The sequence below is a fragment of the Chrysochloris asiatica genome, unplaced genomic scaffold (assembly GCF_000296735.1).
Source record: "Chrysochloris asiatica unplaced genomic scaffold, ChrAsi1.0 scaffold00160, whole genome shotgun sequence".
In the NCBI taxonomy this organism is placed as follows: domain Eukaryota; kingdom Metazoa; phylum Chordata; class Mammalia; order Afrosoricida; family Chrysochloridae; genus Chrysochloris; species Chrysochloris asiatica.
The window spans coordinates 7,598,330-7,620,195 of record NW_006408678.1 but is presented as its reverse complement, the minus strand read 5'-3'; the positions used below and the strand labels follow the sequence as shown (position 1 = coordinate 7,620,195).

The window sequence follows — 21,866 nt, the reverse complement described above, 5'->3', positions numbered from 1 at the left end:
TTAGGAGCTGGCTCGAGCTACATAATATACTAGGGAAAGTTCACGCTTTCTTCAGAGAGCTCATGGTGAAATGTTCCTTTTCTGTGTGTGTGTGTTTGTTGTGTGTGTGTGTGTGTGAAATCTAAGGAAATTAACTGCACTGGATCCTAATAACAGTAGTACATTCAGCATATGATTTGAACAGCATAGTAATTAAGTGAATCAGTAGCATACAGAGAGATTAACTTGTATTTCCTTTTAAAGGTAAAACCATCCTTAATATATCTTAAACACGGTTACACTTCAAATGCTTGGAAAGGATCCTTTCTCGGACTATAAGTATGGCAGTTTGAAGAAGCCACTCAAGAGTTGCCTAAATTTAGAAATTGTTTGTAGTCTCTTGCTCCGGAAATCTTAATGCAAAGCTTCTGGATGGTGTTTTTGAATATCCTTAATTAATTTCCTTTTTTGCTTCCAAGAGATGTGACAATTATTATTAATCTCATGAGCCAACTGGCGAAGTGATTTAATGGTCCTTTCCTTTCGTCTTTCAAACTCCTCGTTTGTCAAACGCTGGCAAAATGTGAAGCCTTAAAAAAAAAAAAAGAAAGAAAAAATACAGTTGGAATAACAGGTTGAAACAAAAACCTAAAATTTACTTATTATCAAAACTTCAGGTCAACTTCTCCCCCACAAAATGTGGTTGTTGTTAAGTGCGGTCGAGTCGATTCCAACCCATAGCGACCCTGTATAGGGTTTCCAAGGCTCCTGAGCTTGAACCGCTGACCTTGCAGTTCAAACGGCTTTGCAGTCTGGCGCATTAACCCACAGTGCCACACCAGGACTCCTAAAATGTGGTAGGTAATATTAATTATGTTCATATTTTCTTTGCTTCAGAATAATACTCTTATTTTTCAAATTTCTTTATAAAGTACCTTACACTTTGGCATAACAGTTTACATAAATTATTTGATTTAATTTCTAAAATACTTCCATGAAGTTGGAGACATTAGGAATTACTATTCCAGTTTCAAGAGCGGCATGGATAGTGTATCAGAAGTATGTTTTGAACAATGAATTTCTGAATCCTACTCATGTTTTCTCACTGCTCTTCGAGCTTAGCATGTACAATGGACCGAGCCTCTCTCTGCCCTGATCTACAGAGGATGAAGACATCTTCACCTCCAGGCACACTAGAACAATTCTCCATTAGAATCAAATTTGAAATCCTGAAGCATCAGGGGCTTTTTCCTTCTTCTCTAGAGTGGCAATCACCTAACCACACACACCTATGGTGGTGGTAGTTGATGAGTTTCGTCAATGGTTCAAACCAACTTCAGGTGCAGCTGGTGGGTTTGAACTGCCAATTTAGTGGTTAGTAGCCAAGTGCTTATTCTACAGTCCACAGGAGTCCACACCTATGGTGGTTGTGCTGTTAAGTGCCATCAAGTTGATCTACAGCGATCCTGTACAGGGTTTCCGGGGAGCAGCTGGTAGGTTTGAACTACTTATCTTTGAGTTCACAGTCCAGTGTCTATCCTACAGCGCCACATCAGGAGTCCTAAAATAATGCCCTGGAATTATATTGCCTCCTTACTTAAAGTTCTAATCCCAACTCTATCCATAATCTGTTCTTATTAGGTGCCACAGAGTAGATTTGGACTCACAGAAGCCTTATGTGACAGAGGAGAACTGCCTCATAGGGTTTTCTAGAGTGAACCTTAACAGGAGCAATTGACAGGTCTTTCTCCCTCAGATTCACTAGGTGGGCTCAAATTGCCAGCCTTTCAGTTAGTCACCGAGAGCCTAACCAATATGCTACCATTTGCCGTCCTAGTGTGGCGCCATAGGATAAGCATTCGACCTCAAGGTTGTTTGAACTGGAAGGTCGGTGGTTTAAACTCACCAGCCACTCCTCAGAAACCCTATACAGGGTCGCTATGAGTACGAACCAACTCGATAGCACTTAACAACATAATAATATAATGATGGCTAACAACTTATGCTTACCACATGCCAAGTTTTTTGTATTAGTTCTCAGTAAATCTTCAGTATCCTAAGATACTGGTTTAGAACGTTGTTTTTATTATTAGTCCCTCCCTTAATGATAAAGCAATAAGAGCACGGACCATGTATCAAGTGAATGACTGAGCTAGGATTGTCCACTCCTAATGTGTGATAAAACACTGGACCGAAAAAGGTTGGTTTGAATCACAAGGTCGGTGGTTCAAACTCACCACCTGCTCCTTGGAACCCTATACAGGGTTGCTATAACCGAAACCGACTTGACAACACTTGACAACCACAACAAGATCAGGAGCTCACATTGCTTCCCAGTAGCTAGTGGTAGTCCTTTCTGTAGTGCTGCAGTCCCTTACTTTATGGCCATGACTTCACCTCATTCTCTTGCTAACATTTCTTCTCTGTCTCCTTCACAGAACCAACGTTCTTACCTCTTGACTACCAAGGTCCCTTAAGGTTTTATCTTTGAACCTTGTATTTTACTCTAAAACCCATTGCTGCTGAGTTGGTTCTGGCTCAAGGCAACCCTGGAGGACAGAGTAGAACTGTAACACAGGGTTTGCAAGGCTGAAAATCTTTTTGGAAGCAGACTGCTATATCTTCCCATAGCAGAGTGGCCTACCTTTTGGTTAACAGCTGAGTGTTTTAACCACTGTGCCACGGGGTTCATTTTACTCTATGTTCTCCACGTGACCTCAATTTCCACCCACCGGCTGATGACTCCCTGATACTGAATCTTAGCTCATACTTCTCTCCTGAGCTTTAAAATTGCATCCAGTTGCGCTGGTGAAAGTATCAACCAGGATGTCTCTCACACATACCTTAAATCAAAATCCGAAATAGATACCCCTCATCTCCCTTAATATTCCTTGCTTTCAAACGCATTGTGTCCCTTTCAAAAAAAATATATGTTGAAGTCCTATCTCTGTATTTATTAATTCAACTTTGTTGGGAACTAGATGTTTCTTTTGTTATATAAATGAGAACATATGAAGTAAGTAAGTCTGAAGCCCAATCCCATTAGAAAGATGTCTTCTAAAAAGTGCAGAATAGACACAGTGACACGTGGACACAGGGAAAACAGTCCACGTGAGGAAACCTGTCGACAAGTCAAGGAATGGCAAAGTGCAAGCAGGGCTACCAACAAGGAAGGACCCTCCCCTAAAGCCAAGGCCCCAAACTGTTCTCTAAAGCTACCCCCTTGTGACAGTTTGTTCTAACAGCCCCAGGAACCTAAGGCTCCCATTCCTGTATTTTCTATTTGAATTGGGCATTGTCGCCCAACCAGGAAACTTGACAGACATCTCGGAGTAACCTTTCTCCTTATCACCAGAGCCAATCCAGTGTTGCTAATTTTACTTCCTACGTATTTCTTAAGCCTCTCTTCCTCTCCATCCCTTTTGCCCCTGCCATAGTCAGACCTACATTATTTCTCATTTGTACTACTATAGTATCCTCCTAACTAAGAAGCCTGTCTCCAGTCTACCCTTTCCAACCCATTCTCCGTACTGCTTCTAGCATGTTCTATATAAAATACAAATCTAACCAGATCACTTCCTGAAAAATAACTTTCAATGCCTCCTCAATTGCCTAATGTGTTCCTAGGTTGCTAAATGAGACCATTCACAAACTGATACCTATCTTTCTCTCTAGTTTCAGTTCCTGTTAACCCTTGGCTGCACTTTCTACCACTTCCCTCCTTTTGCTTACACTGTTGCTTTTGCTATACCTTCTCCTTCCCCTCCACCTACTAATTCTTTAAGATTCCTACTAGACATTACTTCCTCTACAAGCCTTGCCTGATCTCCTCAGACTAAGTCAGGTAACCGTCCTCTGGGCTTCCATAATATCTTCCTCCTTAAATACATCTCTACTATATTTTATTATTGATCTATGTGTTTGTCTCTCTTCCCCATCAGACATGAGAATCATTCTTCTATTAAATTCACTCAACAAATACTACTTAACAAATCTACTATGTGCTAGACACGTAATCAAATGGCATAATAATCATTAAGGGTATAATCAAATGTATCTTTGTATTTCTGGTATATGGTTGTTATTGCTTGTTATTAGATAATTTCAAGTCAGCTTTGACTCATAATGACCCTCTGCACAACACAACTAAACACCACTGGGTCCTGAACCCTCCTGCTCATCGTTGTTACGTTTGAGACCATTGCTGCTACCACTGGGTCAGTGCATCTTGTTGGGGTACTTCTTTTTCATTGACCCTGAATATTACCAAGCATGATGTACTTCTCCAGGACTGGACCTCCTGATAACCCGTCCAAAGCGTGAGAGAGAAAGTCTTGCCATCCCGGCTTCTAAAGAGCATTCGGGCTGTGCTTTTGCCAAAACAGATTTGTTTGTTCCTTTGGCAGTCCATAGTACGTTTTATATTCTTTTATGAAATTATCAATTCATCTGTAGTCTTCCTTATTCATTGTCTAGCTTTCACATGAGTGAAGCTAACTGAAAATACCACAGCATGGGTCAGGGACAGCTTAGTCTTCAAACTGATACATTTGTTCTTTATCACTTTAATGAGGTCGTGTGCAGTAGATTTGCCTAAGGCAATATGTCATTTGGTTTCTTAAAAGCTGCTTCCATGAGTATTGACGGTGACTCCAAGAAAGACGAAATCTTTGACAACTTCAGTCTTTTCTCCATTTATCATATTATTTATTGATCCAATTGTGAGAATTTTATTTTCTTTACATTCAGTTGCAATCCATATTGAAGGCTGTGGTCTTTGATCTTCCTGAGTATTTTAAGTTCTCTTCATGTTCAGCAAGCAAGATTGTATCATCTGCATATCACAAATTGTTAACAAGTCTTCCTCCAGTCCTGATACTATGTTCTTCTTCATATAATCCAGCTGGTTGGATTATCTGCTTAGTATACAGATTGAATAAATATGATGAAAGAATACAAGCCCAGCACACACCTTTCCTGACTTGAAATGATTCAATATCCCTTTCTTCTGTTCGAATGACTGCCTCGTGGTTTATGTAGGTTCCTCATGAGCACAATAAAGTGTTCTGGAATGCCCATTATTTGCAATGTAACCCATAGCTTGTTATGATTCTCACAGTTGAAAGCCTTTGCACAGTCAATAAAGCACATGTAGACATATTTCTGGTATTCTCTGCATTCAGCCAAGATCCATCTGACGTCAGCAATGATATCCCTCATTCCATGTCCTCTTCTGAATTGAACTTGAATTTCTGGCAGTTGCCTGCCATTCTACTGTTACAGCCATTTTGGAATTATCTTCAGCAAAATTTCAATTGCATATGATAGCGTCCTAGTGTGGTGCTGTGGAATAAAGCACTAAACCGCAAGGTCAGTTTGAACCACATGGTTGGCTGTTCAAACTCACCACCTGTTCCTTGGAAACTCTATACAGGGTCGCTGTGAGTCGGAACTGACTCCATGGCATTTCCCAACAACAACATTTATATATGTGTGTGTTTATATATTTATATATAAATCTATATAAATTTATCTTATGAAATGAGTGAAGTGCCACAGACAAGATCAGCCTTACATTAAAAAAAACATACACTCCACTTCAACTTAATCATTGCAATTCCCTCCATGCAACAAGAGTTAACCCACTTCCTCCCTGTGCTTCCCAGTTCCATTCCACCCCCCTCAGATCCCCTCTTGACTTTGGCCCTAGGTAACTGCTGCCCTTTTGATCCCAAATGATTGACCATTCCCTGGTGAGCATATCTTACTATGCTGTTATCCCCCCTCTGTACCTACCTACTGCTTGGCTGTATGTTGGGCCACAAGAGTTAGTTTCTTTCCAGACCTGAAGGGAAGTTAAGGGCTATAGTCCTGGGTTCTGTCTCTTTCTGACCAGTAAGTCCGGTCTTTTATTTGATAATTTTGAGACATGTTATATATTTTCTCCCACTGTATCTGTGACTTCTAATGTGATAACTTTCAGAGCAGTTGCTAGTGGTAGCCAGGTTCCACTTAGTTCTTTAGGTCTCAGAGTCATGGAGTCCTGGTGTGGCAAGATAAGCACTAGACCAGAAGATATGTTTGAACCTCAAGGTTGGCAATTCAAACTCACCAGCTGCTCCTTGGAAACCCTATACAGAGTCACTATGCGTCAGGATTGACTCAACAACAGGCAACAACAACAATAGAGTCACGGGGATGTACATGTTCCATTAATCCATTGTACTAATCAATCACAAGCATCTTCAATTCTGATCACCCCTCTTTCTTCTGCACATGGAGAGACCAATCATTACACTGTAGATGGCCACTCAGGAGCTTTTAAGCTCTCAGGCACAACTCCCCAAAGTAGGATGTCGAACACTGTCTTTGTGGACTGTTATGCCGATTGACCATGGTGTCTTCTGAGACTATGGTCCAGAGCCCCCAGGTCCAGCAACTAACTGTCTGCTTGATGACGTGGAGAGATGGAGCGGCTGGGGACTTTAGACTCAAAGAGGGAGATGGGCTGTGTGCTGACGACTGGGGGGCAGGCTTGCAGGGTATACCCTTTGGTTGGTTGATGATTCATGGAGGGGATTGTAACCATGGCAATGAAACAATATATGATAGGATGAATGTAAAACTAATGTTCTCCAATGTAAACTATCACATAATTCACAATAAAACACAATAAAAAAAATCATTTTGTCTGCTGTATGCTCCACCACATTATTTGCTAGTGATATTAATTATATTGTTCAATGATTTCCTCATTCCGTTGGTTTATTTCTCTTTGGAATAGGGACAAATATGGATGTCTTCCAGTTGGCTGGCTAGGTAACTGTAGTATAAATTTCTTGGCATAGATAAATGAATGCCTCCAATGTGATATCAGTTTGTTGAAAATTTAAATTTGTATTCTGTCAATTCCTGTTTTTTGCAAATACCTCCGATGCATCTTGGACTTCTTCCTTCAGTACCACTGGTTCTTAATCATATGCTACCTCTTGAAATGGTTGAACTTTGACCATTTCTTTTTGGTACAGTGACTCTGTGTATACCTTTCATTTTCTTTTGATGATTTCTATAACTTTCAATATTTTGCCCATACAATCCTTCATGAAATATGGCAAGCTAAGGCTTGAACGTTTTCTTCATTTCTTTCAGCTTGAGAAATGCTGACGATGGTCTTTCCTTTTGCTTTTCTAACTCCAGGATTTTGCACATTTCATTATAATACTTGACTTTGTATTCTTGAGCTGCCCTTTGAAACTTTCTGTTCAACTCTTACTTCCCTCATTTCTTCCATTTGCTTTAGTATCTCTACTCTGGAGAGCAAGTTTCAGAGTCTCTTCTGTCAACCACTTTGGTCTTGTCTTTCTTTCCTGTCCTTTTAATGACCTTTTCTTTTCTTTCTGTATGATATTTGTGATGCCATCCACAGCTCTTCAGGTGTTTGTTTATTAGTGTCTAATGCATCAAACCTGTTATTGAGCTGGTCTCTAAATTCAGATGGGATACGATCAAGGTCATATTTTGGCTCTCATGGATTTGTTTTAATTTTCTTCAGCTTCGGCCTGAACTTGCATATTAGCAATTGATGGTCTGTTCCAGTCTGCCTGTGTCTTGTTTTGGCTGATGATATTGAGCTTTTCCACCGTCCTTTCCCACAGGTGCAGTCAATTTGATTTCTGTATATTCCATCTGGTGAGGCCCATGTGTAGAGTCATCTTTTTTGTGGTTTTAAAAAGGTATTTAAAATGAGTAAGTCCTTGATCTCGAAAAATTGTATCCTGTAATCTCTAGCATCATTTCTATCACCCAGGCCATATTCTACAACTGCTGATCATTCCAATTTGCTTCTAACCTTCCCATTCCAATTACCAGTAATTATCAATGCATTCTGATCGCATGTTTGATCAATTTCAGACTGAGTAATTTTTTTGTTATTGTTTTGTTGATTCCAACTCAGAGTGACTCTGTATAGGGTTTCCAAGGAGCAGCTGGTCAGTTTGAACAACCAACCTTATATTTTGCAGTCCAGTGCTTATCTTACAGTGCCAGACCAGGAGTTGTGATAGAATTCTTCAATTTCATCATTGCTGGCTTTACTGATTGGTGGGTAAATTTGAATACTTGTGGTATTAGCTGGTCTTCCTTGTAGTTGTATAGATATTATCCTTCAAGATAGATCTTGAAATGTCCTTTTTTAATGATGAATGTGATGCCATTCCTCTTGAATTTGTCATTCCTGGCACAGTAAACAATATGACCGCCAGATTCAAATTGGACAATACGAGTTCATTTCAGCTCACTGATGCCTGGGATAGTGATCTTAATGCACTCCATTTCATTTTTGACTGATTTCAAATTTCCTAGAGCCATAATTTGTACATTCCATGTCCCGATTATTAATGGATGTTTCTCCTCATTTTGAGTTGTGCTCCATCAGCAAATGAAGGTCTCAGAAGTTTGACTCCATTTGCATCATCACTGTCAACTCTAATTTGAGAAGGCAGCTCTTCCCCAATCGTATTTTGATGGTCTTCCAACCTGAAGGGCACATATTCTGTCACTATATCTCACAATGACCTGCTGCAATTCATAAAGTTTTCAATGGCTAAATGTTCAGAAATAGTCTGCCTCTTTTTCTTCCTAGTCTGTCTTAGTCTGGAAACTTGTTGACACCTGTCCACCATGGGTGACTCTGATGGTATTTAAAATGTCAGTGGCATAGCTTCCAGCACCATAGCAACATGCAAACTACCATGGTGGACAAACTGACGGACGAGTGGTGGTGGTAGATTGTAGGGATATAAAACTGTTGGGTGAATAATTGAATGGATGATTTATAAATATCAAGAGAATTTAAAATCAACACTAATAATTTTAAGTAATTATGTGTAGGGAAAAGAGCAAGCCACACAAAACATATAATTTAAACATCCAATAAGTGGTATGTTAACATAACTGGAAAGTTTACTGAATAATAGATGAACTTCATGAAGCAACAAAATACATATGGAAAAACTTCTAATAAATCTTTACTTTCCAATTGCTTGAAACACATGGCTCTGTTTACACATTTATATTCATTATCTCCCTTTAAAGTATGTAAATGAATGGATGTTGAAAAGAAATCAATATTAAAATTCCTACCAATCCCTCCATTTTCCTCAAAAGCCAAAATTATTAAAAACTAAACTTGAAAAGTTAATTCAGTAATGACAGTCAGTTTGTTTTGAAACTCTTAAGATGAGATTGAATTTATCCATAGATTCTAGATAATAGTTTCAGAATACATCATTAGTACCACTGTTTATGGGCATGAAATCAACCAGATGCACATGGCAACATACATATGCCTTGTGTTCAAAGAAAGGATGAGGAGAACTGGCTCTTCCAAGTAATTCAGGCCAGTAAGTTTATATTTGAGTTTGTGAACTCTTTTTCTAAAAAGTAGTAACGCCTTGTGTAGCCCTAGTGTGGCACTGCAGGGTAATGTGTTGGACCACAAGGTCAGTTTGAGCCACAAGGTCAGCAGTTCAAACTCACAGCTGCTCCTTGGAAACCCTACACAGGGTCGCTATGAGTCGACGACACTTAACAACAATAACAATGCCTTGGAAGCCTTAAGGAAAAAAGGACTACCTATTATTCTAGCCATGATATTTTCACTATGCATGTGAAACTTGGACACTGAATATGGACAACTCTAGAAGAAATGATGCATTTGAGTTTAAGTGATGGAGACAAATATTGAAAGTACCATGGACTGCTAGAAGAACTAACATATCTGTGTTGGAAGAAGTACAGCCAGAATGGGCGTTAGAAGTATGGCAAAACTTCATCGCTTATACTGCAGACATGTTCTCAGGAGGATCAGTCCCTAGAGAAGGACATCATGATTGGTAAAGTGGCAGGTCAGCAAAAAAGAGAACCCCCCCAATGAGATGAACTGACACAGTGGCAGCAGCAACGGGCTCAAGAGTAACAACAGTTGTGAGGATGATGTAGAACCAGGTAGTGTTTCGTTCCATTGTGCACAGGATCACTATGAGTCGGAACTGATTCTACAGAATCAAATGACAGCATCTAGTCCAGTTGGCCAAGTTATTTAAGTGGCTTAAGCTTTAATTCTCTCATTTGTAAAATGGTTATAATAATAATGCCTCCACAGATTATTAAGACTATTGAATAATTTCATAAATTCACACAGTAGGGCAAAAAATACTTCTTTAAAGAACTTGTCTAGAATGTAATGCTAATACTAACTACTTGTTAGTTAACAAAGATTAAAGATAAAGGTTTTAAAAAGTGTAAAGAAAACTTGGATCTGATAAAAATGCAATAGAAGAAATAATTTCACAATGTCTAATTATTTCAATTCTGAAAAGAACTTGCAGTATACTATAGATTTGTAAGGGAGAAAGCATAATAAATTCAAATAGGGACATCTTCATAGAAATTATAAATCATAAAATTAACTTAGGGTTAATAAAGGTTGATAAGGCAAGCCAACCAACCAACCAATCAAAAACCTACTTAGAACCCAAACTTCTCTGATAAGTCACTGAAAACAAGGTCTCATGTACTAATTTATCTAAGAAAAAGTAATTTTATCACTGAGAACTAAAAATCATTTACATACTTTCTCATTAGGAAAACATGGAATGTAGGTTAAATAGTGTCCCCCTAAACCTCATGTCCACCTGGAGTCACAGAATATGACCTTATTTGGAAATAGGGTCTTTGTGATTGTCATCAGTTAATGATTACGAGGTAATCATAATGGATCAGGGTGGGTCCTAAATCCAATGACTGATGTTCTTTTAAAAAGAGAAGACATAGAGGCACACTGCAAAGTCCAGGTGAAGACAAAGGCCTAGAGGCTGATGCAATGCAGTCATAAGACAAGGAAGGCCAAGAACTGCCAGGAGCAAGTAGAAGGTAAGTCGAGGCAAGGTACTCCTCCTTAGAACCTTCAAAGGGAGCTCGGCCCTGCTTACACCTCAATTTCAAATTTCTGGCCTCCTGACCTCATTGTTGTCGTCAAGTACCATAGAGTAAGTTCCGACCCATAATGACCCTGTATCCGGCCAGGAATCAGGCACCTGATCTAGGACAGAATATATTACTGGTATTTTAAGCCACCCAATTTATCATACATACTTTGCTAAGGCAACCCTGAAAACTACTACAGAATGTAAATAAATGCACATAATATAACAATAAAAGTTAACATCCACTGAGCATTTATTAGGATGCCTGGTGGTGCCACGGTTACAGTGCTCAGTTGCTAAATGAAAGGAGAGGAGTTCAAACCCATCAGTCACTTCGTGGGAAAAAGATGTAACAAACTGCTTTTTAAAGATTTTCAGCCTTAGAAACCACACAGGGCTATTCTATTCTGTCCTACAGGGTCGACATGAGTGGATTCAACTCCACTAATAGGGCCTTTTTATGGTTTGGGAGCATTTGTGACATGATTCATACACGTACTGTACTCAATTTAATTGCACTCACAGCTAGCTGTTCTATGCAGCAGATGGTATCAGTCACATATTGTAGATGAGGAAGCTGAGACAAAATGAAGGTAAGTGATTTCCCCAGGCAATTTGGCCCCAGCATCCACATTGTCTCCCACATGGCAATCTGGGAAATTTATATTAAAAATTATTTTAAGGTATTAAAAACTTTAAAATTAAGGAATCAGATACATTCCAGCAAGACACTGAGTGCTCTGGTAGCATGCTGGTTACGAGTTGGGCTGCCACCCTCAAGGTCAGCAGTTCGAAACTACCAGCTGTTCTGCAGGAGAAAGCTGTGGCTTTCAGCTTGTAAAGATTTACAGCCTGGGAAACTTTATAAAGGGTCACTATGAGTTAGAACCGACTCCATGGCACATAACCACCACCACCACCGTTCAAGTGGGGGGTCCTGGTGTGGTGCTGTGAGTTAATGCATGGGATTGCAAGGTTGGTTTAAACCACAAAGTCAGTGGTTCAATCTCACCATCTGCTTTTCAGAAAGCCTACACAGGGTTGCTCTGAGTCAGAATCAACTCATTGGCACTTAACAACAACATTCAAGTGGGGGTTGGGCTCCTTCCCTATTAAATGTGACCCTCTCGCTAGAAAAGAAGGTGGTTGTTATTGTTGTCAAGTGCCATCGAGTCAGTTCCAACGCATAGCAACCCTGCATAGTGTTTGAACTGCTGAACTTGTGGTTGAAATCGACCTTGTGGTCCAGTGCTGAATCCCACAGTGCCACACTAGGACTCCAGAAAAGGCAGAGACGAGAAAACAAGAGAAATAAAAAACTCTAAGGAAGAAAGAGACAACAGCGAGCACCGGCACAAAGAAGTGGGCAAGTTGATCATAAACGAAGTGAGAATGGGGAGCAGCAATGAGATTGTATATACAAAGTTAACAGAAAGGTCATCAAACAAAAGGCTCCAAAAAGAACAGGAGAATTTGCTCTGGAGATATTCAAACATAACCTTTAAGTAAGCACCTTTGACATCATATATTTAGTACATACTCCATTTTGGCTCCTTTCCCAACCCTCTTAACTATAGAAGAATCACTTCATGATAAAGAGAAAACAAGTCTGAATTTCATACCTGATATGGCATCTGGATCTTCCCCATGTACAAGTTTCTTAAGCTTCATACTAACCAGGTCCAATAAGGTAACAGGCGTCTACAAAAAGTATTTTCAAATATTTAACATGACTTTTTTTTTTCTATTCAGACATCTAACATAGAAAAATCTCAATATGTTTGGCCAATGGGTACTGGAAGGGGATTTCAGACAGAGAAGACAGACCTGTGAATTACAAAGGGCTTGGCAGTAGATGACCTTGAATTATAAAGGGTGTGAATATATGAAATTTTTTTTTTTTTAGAATTCTTCAAATTTCTATTTTCTATTTTCATGTGCCTGTGGCGCTGTGGGTAAATGTGCCAGACTGCAAAGCCATTTGAACTTCAAGGCCAGCGGTTCAAGCTTACCAGCTGTTCCTCGAAAACCCTATATAGGGTCGCGATGGGTTGGAACCGACTTGACGGCACTTAACAACAACAACACTATATCTGAAACTGGGTTAGCCTATCATTAAGGAAATGTTCCCCTATAATAATACAAATTTATTTGTACTTGTATATTATCACTGGAGTCCTGGTGAGGTGCTGTGGGTTAATGCGCTGGATTGCAAGGCCAGTTTGAACCACAAGGTCGGTCGGTTCAAGCTCACCAGCCGCTCCTTGTAAACCCAATACAGGGTCACTATGAGTCGGAACTGACTAGACTGCACTTAACGACAACAACATTCTGAGTGGTTAAACTACCTCACATTGTAATTACCTGGTTCATACATAATTATCTGCTGCGGTCTAGTCAATTCCAACTCATAGCGATATGTAGGAAGAAGAGAACTGCTCCAGTGGGTTTCCAAGGTTGTAAACTTCACAGCGAATCATTAAGGAAATGTTCTCTTACAATAATACAAGAATACTTATACTTCTCTATTATCACTGGAGTCCTCGTGTGGTGTTGTGGGTTAATGAGCCGGACTGCAAAATTGGTTTGAACCAGGTACATGGTTCAAGCTCACCAGCTGCCCCTCAGAAACCCTGTACAGGGTATCCATGGGTCAGAACAAACTCAATGGCACTTAACAACAACAACAAAACTTTATAGGGAGTCCTGGCATGGTGCTGTAGGATAAGCACTGGATCAAATGGTCGATCTTGAACCACAAGGTGGCAGTTCAAACTCACCAGCCGCTCCTCGCAAACCCTAGTAGGGTCGCTATTAATGGGAACTTACTAGACTGCACTTAACAACAACAACAATCTTTACAGAGGAAGCATGGTGGCTCTGTGCAGGGTAAACATCGGAATGGGAACCACAAGGTCAGTGGTGTGAGGCCACCAGGTCAGCAGTTTGAATCCAGCAACTGCTCCATGGGAGCTTCAGCAAAGATTTACAGCCTCAGTAACCCTAGACAGGGTCACTGTGAGTGAGAACCCATTTGACAACACTTAACAACAACAAGAAATCTTTACAGAAGCAGACTGCCCCATCTATCCCCTGAGGAGTGTCTGGTGATTGTAACCTCCTGGGTAGTAGCTGAACGCTTAGCCACTGTGCTGCCAAGACTCCTTCCACAGTGGCTCTCTACACTGTAGCTCTAAGATGCCTTAAAACTTTATTTTCTTAAAATAGGTAGATAATCCTTTTCTGATTTTGGCTGTTCCCCAGACTACAACATGTACCTGGAGAAATAATCTCACAGCTAATGACAGAGGCTGCTCTCTGGGCCAACCAATCCTGAAACCCCCTCACGAATTCACTGGGTCTGTCAGTAAGAATCTAGTGAGTGATTGCTATATGCCAGGCACTGTTCTAGGTGATGAACAAACAGATCAATTTCCTGAACGCATGGGATTTACATTTTTGCAGGCGAGAAAGATAGTAATTTTTAAAAATCATAAACATTTTATTTTAGCAAATTTAGAAGAGCAGAGCAGGGTAAGGGACCAGAGTGAAGAAGGTAGGCATGTATCTGAGACAGTTTGGGAGGGTTTCTTTCTGAGATGGTGACATTTCTGAACAGAAACGATCCCTAGGAAAATTTAGGAGAAAAATGTTTTAGATGGACTGCAGCCAGTCCTGTAATAGGACCAAGGTTGGCATGCTCACAGCTCTTATCATAAAAACCCCTCATCTCAGCTTCCCTGAAACACACTTCATACCCTAATCTCAAGGGATGGTCATCAGAGCCTTCTCCCTGTTTCCCGAATACCACAAGTTTACTCCAACAGCCCATGCCAACTTCCTTTTCTTCTGTTGTTTTATGATTGCTGATTTTGACATGAGGAAAAGGTTGTTGTTGTTGTTAAGTGCCATCAAGTCGATTCCGACCCATAGCGACCCTGTACAGGGTTTCCGAGGGTTTAAATCTTTACGGGAGTAGAAAGCCTCATCTTTCTCCCGCAGAGCGGCTGGTAGTTTCAAACCACTGACCTTAAGGTTCGCAGCCCGATTTGTAGCCACTACGCTACCAGAGCTCCAGAGGAAAAGGTAGAGAAGTAAAAAATAGTTCTTTCTAACTTCTGGGCCATATGTAGGGAAGAGGCAACATCATTCGCCCAGAAACAGGGCTGAATATTGAGGAAGAGGAGGAGCGGGGAGGAAGTGTTTTCTCCAAGTTCTTAGCTGGAGTCTGGGATGTATGTAAGTATGCAAGTATTTCATTTTAATCACTGCAGAATTAAACGTTTTTACAGCCTGAGCTCTAATCTCCGTTCATTATATTTTGAATGAAAAACCAGGTGCAGAGAACCTAGCAACTGACGAACAAATAAGCTTTTAGAGTGTGCTTCATTCAAAATTCATAAATGGGGAAGTGCCTCTATTGTATACACTTAGTACCCACTCCCTTGGTTTTTATCTTAATAATGGAATAGAAACTTCAGTTAAGGGTAAGACTGGTACAAATTTAGAATTAACGTTTCTTTATGACATGAGAAAAAATGTTAAGCAAAAAAAAAAAAAAAAATGGAGATGGAGCAGCTGGGGACTTTAGACACAGAGAAGGAGAGGGGCTGTGTGCTGATGACCAGGGGGCAGGCTTGTAGTGTATACCCTTTGGTTGGGTGATGATGCATGGAAGGGATTGTAACCATGGCAAGGAAACAATATATGATAGGATGAATGTAAAACTAATGTTCTCCTATGTAAACTATCACATAATTCAAAATAAAACATTAGAAAAAAGAGGAGGAAGAAGAATAGAGGAACCGTTATTTTCAGGCTTTTAGAGAAGTAACTCAGCTAAAAGTAGTCATACTTCTATCTGTTACTAAAATATAGTGGCTGTGTGTACCAAGTCAGTTCTGACTCCTAGACCCTGAATAGAGTTTCTGAGGCTATAAATATTTAGGGTAGAAGAAAGCCTCATCTTTCTCCTCTGTAGTGTTGGTGGATTCGAAACATTACAACCACCAGAGCTCCTTAAAATATTGTTGTTAAGTGTCGTTGAGTCAGTTCCAAACTATAGCAACACTGTACAGGATTTCCAAGGAGCACCTACTGGGTTTGAACTGCTGACCTTGTGGTTAACAGTCCAGTTCTTATCCTACAGTACAACATAAGGCTGAAAATGATCTTTCTCTAAGATGCTTTGAAACACTGTATGTCAAGAATCTGACTTTGTCCTACTAACTCTACTACTCCCTTTCTGTTCCAAGTCACCTTTTTCTGTTGTCTGGATTATCCCTATAGCCTCAAAAAAGGTGTCCCTGCTTCCACCCTTGCCCCACTACAATCTATCCTCAGCACAAAGATCAGTTATCTATGTCAAATGTGTCACAGTTTTGCTCAAACTCTACAGTTATTCCCCATTTGATTCAGAGAAGCAGAGTCCTTCCAATGGACTAGAGGCCCTGGCTGTGAGTTGCACCCCTGCCTCCCCACAGAGTCTCACACTTCTCCCCTCCTGGTTCATTTTCTTCACTGCTTCCCTGCTGTTCCTCAATGCCTAGTTCCAGAGCCCTGTGGTGGTGAGTCATTCATACTGACTATAACCACTCCTTCTCTTCCTACCTCATTTTTCAATTCTCTCCCACCCTTAGGAGTTCAGGTGTGGCACTGCAGATTAATGTGCTAGACTGCAAAGTCAGTTTGAACCAAAAGGCCGGCAATTCAAGCTCACCAGCTGCTCCTCGGAAACCCTACATAGGGTCGTTATGGGTTGGAACTGACTTGACATAACTGCACTTCACAAAAACTCACCCTTATAGTCTTTCTCAGATCTCACTTTACTAGTGAGCCCAGCTTGATCACTCCCACCCCTTTGTTATTATTTTTAAGTACCATCAAGTTGGTTTTGACTCATAGCAACCCTGTAGGGTTTCTGAGGAGCGGCTGTTAAGTTTAAACTGCTGACCTTGTAGTTCAAACCAACCTTGCAGCCCAGTGCTTATCCTACAGCACCACACCAGGACTCCTACTACCATTCTTGTTGTTAAGTACTGGCTCATAATGACACCCTGGTACAGGGTTTCCGAGGAGTGACTGGTGCGCTTGAACCACTGACCTTGCAGTTCAAAAGAATCTTGCAGGCTAGTGCATTAACCCACTGCGCCATACCAGAACTCCCCTTACCCGCTTGGGCTCTTCTTTTTCCTATTGTATTTCTCACCTTCTACTTGATATGGCACTGCAGGATAATGCACTTGACTGCATGGTCAGTTTGAACACTAACTGGCGGTTCAAACCCACCAGTCACTCCTTGGAAACCCTATACAGGATCGCTATGGATTGGAACTGTCTCAATGGTGCTTAAAAACACCACCAAACTAAAGGCTCCCTGGTAACATAGTGGGTTATGAATTGCGTTGCTAACTACAAGGTCAGCTGTACAAATTTACTGGATGCTCCTCGGGAGAAAGAGGAGGCTTTCTGTTCCTGTACAGATTTACAGTCTCAGAACAACCCTACACAGGATTGCCAGGAATAGGAACTGACTGGGAAGCATACAATTACTACCACTACCATCAAACTACAGGAATCTCTGGATGGGGCAAACAGTTAAGCTCTTGGCTTCTAACTGAAAGGTTAGAAACTTGAGTTCACCTAGATGTGATTCAGAAGAAAGGCCTGGTGATCTGCTTTTGAAAGGCTCAGACATTGGAAAGCCTATGGAGCACAGTTCTGACACACATTGGGTCACCATGAGTCAAAAACAACCTCAACGACAACTGGTTACCAACTTATATGATTTAATTAGTATGTGTACTTTTTTTTTTTTTTTTTTAATGGTCTATCTTCCCTCACTTGGATGTAAGTTCTTCAAGGGTCTGAACTTTTATGTTTTGTTCACTGATGTATTCCAGCCACTTAGAACAGTGCACAGACATAGCAATACTAAATCACTGGACTAAGAAATTAATGAATATTCTTGCAAATACTGAAATTGTTTTAAGTCAACTTCCTTCTTTTAATTGGAGGTGGGGAGGCTGCATTCCTTCAAGCTTTGCACATTATAGGTTCTCAGTAAATTATTTATTAAGCGAGTGAGTTGCCTTTTTGCTTGACATAAATAGCTCAGGAACAAATGTGTCGAGGCAGAATGCCAGCGATACCTTGAAGAGCTCAGAGTGATGCTTCAGTAGAAACAGGACTAGTTGTTCTGTCTGTACTTTTAATAATGATTTGGTTTGCAAAACTGCTTTGGTCAAAGTTTTCAGGACCGCTGTGGTGTTGTCACACTGTAATTAGACACAGTATTGTTAGTTTGAACCACTTTTTAAAGGTAAAAGAAGCATATCATTGTAAAACTACTGCAAATGTACATTTTTTTCCTCACCTGTTTGTGTAGCCTGTAGGCATCAGGTTCTGCTGCAATAGCCATGAAAGTAAGTAGTCGGCGTAATTCCTCCCTAATGTTGGGTAACAACAATCTCAGGTACAGTTGGGTGGTTTCCAGAGCTTCTGCTCTTTTCCCATTTTCTGTTACATGGGTTACAAAGAAGATAAAACATGGGGTGGTCAAGTAGATAGGAAACTGCTTATCAGTCCACGAAAATTCTGTGATACTGTATTTGGTCTAGAAGCTGTTTTGTACAATTAAAATTCATTATTGTGAAATTTTATCTAATAGAATAAGATGTCAAACCCCTGTATAATTACATCCAGAATTATCAGATAGCACTGAGTTTGTTTTTTTTTTTAATGTTTTATTGTGAATTATGTGATAGTTTACATGGGAGAACATTAGTTTTACATTAATTGTATCGTATATTGTCTCTCATTGCCATGGTTACAATCCCCTCCATGCAATCGTTCCCCCCGTACCCCCCAGGTCTTCAGCACACAGTCGCTCTCCCTCTCTGGATCTAAAGCACTGAGTTTTAACACGGCATTATCTGGCCATTTTAGCACAGCTTAAACAAAAAAAAGGGGCAAAATATCATGACTCAGTTCTTATTCTGCTCAAAGATCAATACGTGAATACATTCAGAAATTATGTCTTTAATCCTTGTACTATATCAAGTGATGGAATCATGGTGTGCCACTGGACTGCTAACCACAAAGTCAGCAGTTCAAACCAACCAGCTGCTCCTTGGAAACCCTAGACTGCAAAGCCATTGGAACTACAAAGTCGGCAATTCAAGCTCACCAGCTGCTCCTCGGAAACCCTATACAGGGTCACTATGGGTCAAAACTGACTTGACGGCACTTGACAATAACAAATGAGTCAGAGCTGACGCAATGATGATTCACAATAACAAAATCAAGTTTTCCTTCTCAGACTCTCCCTGTAATTAACTGCCTTAGATCTAGCATCCTGGATTACATTAGTTAATTTGATAATACTAGACTGATGCCCATATAATTTAAGTGATACTAATATGCGTGTATATTGGTGGGGATAGTGGTTTTGTGTCGCTAAGTCGGTTTCAACTCAAAGTGAGCAAGTATAGGGTTTCTGAGGCTGTAAATCTTTACGGGATCAGAAAGCCTCATCTTTCTCCTGAGGAGCAGCTACTGGACTCGAACTGTTAACCTTTGTTTTGGTGTCAACACAACACGTAACCCACTATACCACCAGAGCTCCTTAGTGAAAGTTAGTGAAGTGGAAAAAACAAACAATTTCACCAAGTATCTTGACATCGTACAAGAAAATTATTAAAATGAAATGCTCACAAAATATGCAAAATTTTCTACTCTAATTCATATGCTTAAAAATGTTACTATGCATAAAATCAAAGTTTAAGCAGTCCTTGGATAGGAACACAGGATCCTTCAACATGGATCCTGATACACATCCAAAATACAGAGACAGACTAAATGCCCATCAATGAAGAATGGTTAAACAAACTTTGGTCCATACATGCAATGTTAAAGTATAACGATGAATCTGTGAAACACCTCACAACATGGATGAACCTGCAGGGCACTGTGCTGAGTGAAATTAGTCAATCACAAAAGGGCACTTGTTGTCTGAGGCCAGTGTAAAAAGTTAAGAAAAGGTTTTCTTGATTAAAGATGTTTACAGGGGTGGGTTTGGAAGAAGTTATTCACAGTCTAGAGGGTAGATACATGTTAATATGTGTGACAGCAAAGGCCACACACAACAAGAGGGAGGTTGGCAGAGGAAAGACGAAGGAAGCGGAAGACACTGGAATGCAAGAGTTAAAGTGAACTGAGGTAAATACTGTTAAATGATGGCATATGGAGGGGATTGTAATCATTGTAAAGAAGCAAAGTATATGATTTGTTGAATGTAAAACTGCTCTGTAAACTTTTACTCATTCACAATAAAATGTTAAAAGCAAGTTTAAGAATTCTTTCTTACCTAGAAGTTCAATAATTCCTGAATGAACATCAAAGTACTCATCAGTTAATAGGCTATCTCTCTCTTGATAATATTTTACTATGACATCAAAGAGTATGTTCTTCTGAATGTTCAATTTTTTCTCATCATTTGTGTTTTGCAGTATCTGCTGACTAATCATCACTATTAACTGGTCAGGGAAATACTCCAAGCATTCAACTGCTGCATTAAACCAGTGATCAATCCTGGAGGGAAAACAGAAAACAAATCAATGGCTGATATTTCCATTTAACAATATAAACCAGTTTGATAAAACATAAAATTAGCTTGTGTTTAATTGCATCTGAAGAAGACCTTACTTTTTGAGAAAACAAGTACAGTCCATTGTGCTGGCTGAAGTAGTTAGTGAGTGTGAAGGAATGGTTTCTTTCCCTACCAACCACCATCACATCTGTAAGTACCTTCAGTCAGGGACAGATCTTTATTATTTTTCATTTAAATATTAGATTTTGTTTGGAAGACTTCATATGTGCTGTTCTATTCCATTAGTGGTTCTCTTCACTTTTCCTGGTCCAATAATTAGATGCATATGATTCTACTATTATGTAAGAATAAGAGATCAAATATTTCCCTTGCCAAGATGCACTATTTACCCCATCACACATTGCTTCCCCGGGGTTTAAACCCTCATCACAACAGGTTATTTAGGATCTTTGCACCCCTTCTTTCATCCTTCTAGTAACTTCTTTTATTGTTGCCATGTGCCATCGAGTCGGTTCTGTCTCATAGGAACCCTGTAGAAGGCCTTTAATTTCCCCTTTTCCACATCTGCCCCCAAGTTTTCCAGCTGTTGTTATAAAGTGCTGTTAAGTCAATTTCAATTCATAAAGTCTCCAAGGAGAGGCTGGTGAGTTTGAACCGCCAACCTTGTGGTTCAAACTGACCTTGCAGTCCAGTTCTTATCCTACAGTGCCATACTAGGACTCCAGTTTTCCAGATATGCATTAGTATTTATTATAACGTACCTTACTAGTATGTCCCTTCTGTTTCAAGTTCTTATTTAGCATGTCTTACTCGGAAACCCTTACCGGGTTGCTAGGGGTGGTTGGAACCATCTCGACCGCACTTAACAACAACAACAACAACAACAACAACAGCAACAAGTGGAAACAGGAGCGGATGCACCATTAGAATACAAAATGTTTTGTTGCAGGAATAATTGTTTTTCATGAAACGGAGTCCACAATGCACCTTAAGAGAAAATGCACAAGTGGCCTACCTGGTAGGAGCAACAGTCCGTTTTTGTTTGGAATGTAAACAAAGAGAAATGGTTTCACATCAAGGAGAGTAGTACATTGGAAGGGAGGAAAATTTACAAGGAATTATCAAGTCACACACTGTCTTAATAATAGCTCGGAATCATTCCTTGTATCCTGATTCAACGTGACTAAAGCTTGATTTTGAAAGTAAACAATGTACAACAATTTGTTGTTGTTAGTACTGTGGATAACATATTTATTGTTTTATTTGCTTACCTGATTTTCTAATTTTTTAAA

General features: G+C 40.0%; 1 protein-coding gene across 1 annotated transcript in view; it reads right to left on the bottom strand.

Moving 5' to 3' along the window:
* Nucleotides 1-393: 393 nt before the first annotated feature.
* The window catches only part of DEPDC4 (DEP domain containing 4), a 50,896-nt gene continuing 29,423 nt past the window's right edge, over nt 394-21,866 (bottom strand). Inside the window, exons 6-10 of the mRNA XM_006871127.1 lie at nt 20,332-20,555; nt 18,340-18,482; nt 18,116-18,241; nt 12,587-12,665; nt 394-569 (exon numbers count right to left, since the gene is read on the bottom strand). Of these exons, the coding sequence (XP_006871189.1) occupies nt 394-569; nt 12,587-12,665; nt 18,116-18,241; nt 18,340-18,482; nt 20,332-20,555 (748 nt within the window). The remainder of the gene's footprint in view (nt 570-12,586; nt 12,666-18,115; nt 18,242-18,339; nt 18,483-20,331; nt 20,556-21,866) is intronic.